Below are 6,919 nucleotides of genomic sequence, written 5' to 3' on the forward strand. Positions count from 1 at the left end.
TACGTCGAACCAAAAACCTATGGTGAACCAAATGAAACAATCAGCATGGTGAAAAGGCCACCTACGGAATGGGAGTTGCTCAACTTTTTGAATATACTGACAAACACTGCACTGTACTCTTTTAAAGGGTGAGCTTTGTGGTATCTGAATTGTATCTCAATAAAGCTGTTTCTTTTAATGAAGGAGGAAAGAATCGCTGAAGGAATTCAAAATGTTCCTAACTTATTCCTAAGTTAACATACGTGCTAATGTATTAGGATACAAGTTGGAGGGATATTTTTGAATTATTACAAAATGAAACCTATACGAAGACTTCCAGGAGGCTGAAAAATTAAATGTGGTAGGAGGCTTCCAAAGTGGCCTCTCTGGCAGAGTAGCAAGGTTCCAAGAACCATGTCAAGACAAAGGTATTTCTCAGGCATGACCTTTGTGATTGTTTTTATGTCTCAGACTCCCATGAATCCTACCTGCTTTCCAATCCTGGTTATGCAGCCCTCTTATTGACTCCATGTGCAAACTGGTATTCTTGCATCTGTTTTTTTTTTTTTTTTTTTGGTTGAGCAATCGTGAGTGTTTTTCTGTTGTTTCTAACCAAACATACTGATGGATACAGGAGGTGGCAGATGTAGGTGTTATTTACGTCTATAAAGTGAAAGGAAATTTCTTAGAGAAAAAATGTAGAAAAGGAGGAAACAAGGCCACAATCTGGAGCATATCAACAAGTAGAGGAGTTTAGAAGAAGAGGAGACAGGAAATAACTCAAAGAATAGGATCTATCCTGGAAGGCAGATCACTAGAAGAGGATGGTTTCACGGAATCCACAAGATTTCAAGAGATTAATAGTGGCCAGTACGTTCAATGCTACTAAGAGGGCAAGCCAGGTCAGAGGGATGATAATTGGATTTGACATCGTGTAAGTTACTGAAGAGCATGAAAAACAAAAAAAGCATATTGGAGGACAGAAGGCCATGCAAGACATCAGAGGTGGAGATGAGGAAGTGGTGACAACCTGTTCAGACAACTTACCAGGAAAGTTTTGCTGTGAAAGGCAGCAGGTATGTAGGAGAACGGCTGGTAGGGAAGTGTTGCCAAGGGAAGGTATTTGTTTAAAATGGAGGACAGTGGAGCATAATTGTATGCTGATGGGAATAACCGCTGGAGCAGGAGAATGTGAAGATGCAGAGAAGCAGTGGACATCTGCAGGAATACAAACTGTGAAACAGTGAGGGGTAAAGATAGGATCAACCAGAGAGGCTGACTTTGTTAAAAATATGAGCCACCAGCCCCATGCGTCATGCTCTCAGTTAAAGCCATGCTGATAACCTCCATCCCCGGGGATGGCCAAACTGAGTATGAGGGATTGGCAGGGCAGAGATGTCCAGAGGATGAGAAAATGAAGTTTGAAGTCCATAGGATCCAGGCTGAGTAACGAAGGTTAATGTAAACTGACAAATTCAAATTTTGAGAAATGTATCGGTCAGAGATACTTTTAATTTTTTAAATTAAATTTTATTTTTTTCTGCAGATGGGGTCTTGCTGTGATGCCCAAGCTGGTCTTGAACTCATGGCTTCAAAGTGCAGGCTCCCACAGCTCTATGCAGTGGTGCTGTCATAACTCACTGCAGCCTCAAACTCCTGGGCTCAAGTGATCCTCCCGCGTGAGTCTCCCGAGTAGCTGGGACCACAGATGCGTGCCACCATATAAGGCTAATTTTTTCGATTTTTATAATTTTAGAGATGAGGTCTCGCTACATAGACCAGGCTCGTGTCCAACTCCTGGCTTCAAACAATCCTCCTGCCTCGGTGTCTTGCATAGCTGGGGTTATAGGTGTGAGCCACTGCACAGAGCTAGGTGAGGGATTACGTGACACTCATAGCTCCTTAGTGTTTGGGGATTGTCTCTGGGTGTTCATGTGTTCACAGGGAGGTGGAGACATAGACAGATCCCATTACTGAGAAATAAAGAAATCCCTACAATGAAGCACATTAATGGAGGGGACTTCCTCCTTTCCAGGGAGAGAAAAGGGCAGTGCTCAAAACAGGAAGAAAAGCCACGAACAGGAATTCACCGGAAATGGAATGTCCTCAGAAGATCTTATCTTTTCCGTGGGAGGCAGGGGGTGGGTGATTCTTTTTGGATTCTAGCAGCATGGATACTTAGCCATCGCTCGCTAGTAGTTTGTTCCACTGTCATTTCATGTAGTCACTATTGACCCTTCACTGACGTCTGTAACTGGCATAGCGTCTACAGTCCTGTGAGTGGTGTTTTTGGGGATTTAAGGAGCAGAGCAGTCAAGCGAAGCGTTGCCTTCCTGGCATTGCCATTCCCCATTGGTCCTTCTCCAAGGGAAACTGGTCGTGGTCATCCAGACAGAGACCAGCAGCTGAGCGGATCTGAGATCCCCTGAGAGGGGTGTGAAATACAGGGGAGTCACTCGCAGATGAGCACTCAGGGGTGCATATGAGACAAACCCCCTGACCCAGAGGAGACTGGATGTCGCGCAACATCCGTGGAGGTCGGGAAGATGGGCAGAACTTCATGTGGTTCCTTCTGGCGTAGGGCATGGCTATGGGTGTGGGTTGCACCATTGCAGTGAAGTGGAGTTTATTTAGATATTTTGGACTGAGGGGTTCCAGGACATGGGAAATGGAGGGCGGCTGGGTCCCAGGAGAGGAGAGTGCAGCTGGACAAAGGGACTTCTGAGACTCGCTGGAATAAAAGGAAAGAAGAGAGGGGAAGTTGGGGGCATATGCCCAGCTTTTGAGTTGTTGTTTATCACAAATTTATAGTGTGGGACGTCTCATGTCCTGCCTGGCACCCTGTTTGTCCAGCCTCTGGTAAGGGGAGTCAATACACAGGAGGTGGTGGGCTTCTCAGGAAGAGGGGCAGGGAAGAGGCCTCTCATTACTTTGGCTGCTTCCAGAAGTGGGAGACTATCAGAAACCTCCCTCCTCGGAGTCTCCCCAAGGCCCGGCAGAACAGGAGTGTGGCAGGAAGGGGGAGTCCTAGGAACTGGTCCCATGGTCTGGGCAGAGGTCTCCCAGGCCACAGAGGAGAAGAGGGAAGAGCTGTGTCCTATGTGACTCTGGCAGGAAGGATCAGGGAGCCCTTCTGAGACAGCGTTTCTGAAATCGGGCTGGCTGGAACTTTCTGTCAGAAAATCGGAATGACTGAAAAAACTCCCCTACTATGATAGAGGCTAGAGGGTGGGAAAGAGGAAAGTGAGCTGGGGTAGCGGGAATCCTAGGTTCCACAGGCATGGTTTGCAGGTACAATACATTGTTGGTAACATGATGGCTCGGGGACAAACAAGCCTGTCTCCAAGCCGTGCAGGTGCATTGAGAGGATGTAGAAATTCTGGATTCATGTCGGGCCCGTCTGCATTTCTGCCCTCCTCCACCCAGCATTGAGGGGAGGGCAGGGTAGAACTAAAGCGAATGTTCTTTTCAATCCCTGAATAGGGGCTTGCGTACCTCAGAGGAAGACAGAACACGCACATTTCTCTGCGTTTGTCTTTGTCTCATCCTTAGTCTCTAGACCATTAGCCCCTGTTGCCATGGGAACTGAAGCTGAGTGTCTGATGCATTCATTGGGCTGTGGGAGAAAAGCAGAGTTGGTCCTTGAGATAAAGGCCCCTGGGAGAGGGGATTCTAGCAAGGCAGTCACATCGAAAGAATTCACAATTCCCACAGATGTATTGATCCCTGCGATTATTAGTACACACACACACACACCCCACACACACACACTCCCACCCCATGCACACACACACAGGCTTCATCCTGAACAGAGATGATGTACGGTGCATCACACTGGCTGGCCCGTAGGGTTCTTGTGGGAGAGGCCAGGTCTCTGCGACCATGAAAGGGGTTGCAACTGATACAGTCAGGGAGGGATCAAGTTTGCTTGTTGAAACAGGCAGGGTAAAGGAGGATCCAGTGCAGAGCTTGGATTCAGCAGAGGTGGCTGTCGATGTGACCGGTCACCCTGTTTGGGTGGGAAGGCCCCGAATGACACATGCAGCCAGGCAAGAGCGGTCCCGTGCACCCTTTGCTCTTGGCTTATCCAGCTCCTCCCTCTGAGATAGTCCCACGGGGAGCCCCAGATTGACCTGGGATGGGGATCCCCTCTTTCCAGAGGCACGGTAGGGTTCTCAACGCTGGCAGTTTTCTCCTCCTTACCCTTTCTCCCTCACTGCCCCTTCATCTTGCCCCCCGCTCATCAATCACCCTTTGGTAAAGGACCTCTCCCCTTGTTCCTCTCTCTTTACTCCCTCATCCATTCCTCTACACTCCTTTCCTCTTTCCTCTCTCTTCCTACCTCACTTCAGCCTCCGTCATCACCCCTCATCTCCCCTCTCTGCTCTCTCGCCTCCATGCCTTGTCTTTCCCTTTGTCCTCCCTCGGAGTTCCCATATCCCTCACTGCCCTTTCTCTCCCTCTTTCCTTCCGCATGTTGTCCTCTCTGGTTTTCCCCTCCTTTTGCTTTTTCCTTCTCTCTAGGCCGTTCCTTCCCCTCACCCTCCCCACCCTCCCTTCCCCTGATACTTACCCAGTGACTAATCCTTAGTTCCTTAAGTGGCACTGGGCGTAACGTGGGCCCTATGTGTTTAGCTTTCAGCCTCGGAGGGCAGTACATCCTAAAGTGAATCACCAACTTAATTATTCCTCTGCAAATTACCATCAGTGATATGAGATTCAACGACAAGGAGCTGTGAGAGTGCACAGGAAGGGAGCTCATTTCTGGGGTGGGCTCAGTGAAGAAAATGTCATTGATGATAGTCTCTGTTCTGCCATCCACCATCCTCTGCTTGCCTCTTTCTGTCACTGCCTTCCCTTTTATGTTGGGGACAACTCTCCTCTTCTATCTTTTGCAGCAGGGTGGGACTCCTCTCATGGTGTCCTGCCCTCCACACCCCAAGGTGTGAGTTCTCATGAAGTCCAACTGGATGCCCATTCCCTGCAACCTGAGCACCCAACAGACCAAAGAGCACGAGGGATAGTTTCAACTCGCCCAGGGACCCTTGTTCTTGCTCCCAGGTTCCCCAGGGCACCTTTGGTCATGTACGTCACTCACCCTTTCTCTTTTTCACCTTCACTTCTCCCTTCTCTTCCCCCTCCCTCTTTCCTGGCTGCATCCTTCTTTCTTAAGGCTTTACCCCATAAAGACAAAGAAACTGGCTGAGGAGACAAAAGAAAGAAAGTAGCAGAAGATGGTAAGGAAACAGGTGAGTGACATCTGACTTAGCTGATTAAGAGAGCTTGATCTTTTAGGAGGGCGTGGGGGGTGCTTGCTCTGTCACCCAGGCTGGAGTGCAGTGGTCCGATCATAGCTCCCTGTAGCCTCGAACTGCTGAGCTCAAGGGATCCTCCAGCCTCAGCCTCCAGAGTAGCTGGGACTACATGTTAATTTTTTTTTTTTTTTTTTTTATGGTTTGCTTTTTTAGAGACAGAGTCTCACTTGTGTTGCCAAGAGAGCTTGAGCATCAACTGGCAGTGAGGACAGCCGGAAAGCAACCGACTTACCCCTCTCACCAGACCTTCCAACTGTCTGCCACACTGGCATTGCCATGTATCCCTGCATCTTGTTGGTAATGGTGGGGGCTGTAAATTGCATGATTGCTCTAGAAAGTGTAGTTAAAAATCACTTAGACACCCAGATCCCCTCTCAGCTCCTCGTAGCATGACAAATCACTCTCCCCCAACTCTGGGAGCTGGAGGCCAAATGTACTGTCTGCACAGCATGAACCAGCAGATTTATGGGCTTTGGAACTTCAGACTCACTTGAAGGCATACATCCCAACCCAGCGTAGGGATTTCGGTTGCTGTCTACAGCAATCTGCAGTCCCTCACCTCCGCTGGAGTTTGGCGTCCAGATTGCTGGCATCTTGCCCCTTCTCAGAGATGCAGGAGAGTCTTCCTGTGTAATCTAAACTTCCCCAGAGAGGAGACTTAGTAACATTGGCAGGCAAAGACCTCTGGAGTTTGCTTCGTTAGTAAGCTCAAAACATTTTCTCATTTCAACGTTAGTTTTTCTTAGAGCCATGGGTTACTAAGGAGGATGTTTCTTAATTTACAAACACATACAGGGGTTTGTAATGATCTTTCATTATTGATTTCTAGATCCCATTGTGGCATTGTGGTCAGAGAATATACAAATCGCTGAAGAATCCATTGTTTATGGACATTCCTGGGATTGTATTCATTTAAATATCTTTATGTACATTATAGTGGAATATAATACAAAAATGGAGTTGCATGAAAAATGAAGGTACCACTCAGTAAATGGTTCCACAGGGACGTCTGATCCCCTATGATCTGGGTTAAGAAATGGTGTACTGTATTGCCGGCAGCTCAAAAGCACTCTCATGCCAGTCACTCTTGTCTTCCACCTCGGCAAATCTAACCACTCTTGTGACTTTTAACACTTGAAGATAATCCCGCCTGTTTGTGAACGCATTACACATACGTAGAATCAGTACAGTACATATTTTATAATCTCGGTTTCTCTTGGCAACATTAGGTTTTTCTCCTTACTACTGACTTCTGTCGTGCTGTGTAGCTGAATTTCGTTTCTTTGCCTTCCTGCGCAGTATTTTGAATTGTATGACGATGCCACAATTTATTCATGCCTTTTATTTCTAATGGACTCTTCGGTAGTTTCCAGCGCTGGAGTGTTAGTGTTATTATTGTGGTGCACGTTCACAAGGATGTCCTTTGGTTGACATGCATATGCATTTAAGGCTGTGCTTGCAGGACTGCTTTGATTACTTTTTCTTCCTTCATGGCACTGTAAGTGGTGACAGTGGATGTAGCGGTATTTATTTATTTATTTATTTATCCCTGATCTCAGAGGGAAAGCTGTCAACATGTCACCAGTAAGTATCGTTGTTTTCGTAGGCTTTTAAAAAATATTCTA

The 6,919-nt window shown here is 47.3% G+C and overlaps 1 protein-coding gene across 1 annotated transcript; it reads right to left on the minus strand.

Moving 5' to 3' along the window:
• Positions 1-1,499: 1,499 nt before the first annotated feature.
• Positions 1,500-4,848, minus strand: LOC115898601 (putative uncharacterized protein FLJ39060). Its single transcript, XM_030933563.1, has 2 exons — positions 4,553-4,848; positions 1,500-3,595 (listed from the first exon to the last, which is right to left on the minus strand). The coding sequence occupies exons 1-2, from the start codon at positions 4,802-4,804 to the stop codon at positions 3,476-3,478; spliced, it is 372 nt and encodes a 123-aa protein (XP_030789423.1). The 5' UTR covers positions 4,805-4,848; the 3' UTR covers positions 1,500-3,475.
• Between the last annotated feature and the right edge of the window lie 2,071 nt (positions 4,849-6,919).

This window comes from Rhinopithecus roxellana, chromosome 7 (genome assembly GCF_007565055.1).
Source record: "Rhinopithecus roxellana isolate Shanxi Qingling chromosome 7, ASM756505v1, whole genome shotgun sequence".
NCBI classification, from domain to species: domain Eukaryota; kingdom Metazoa; phylum Chordata; class Mammalia; order Primates; family Cercopithecidae; genus Rhinopithecus; species Rhinopithecus roxellana.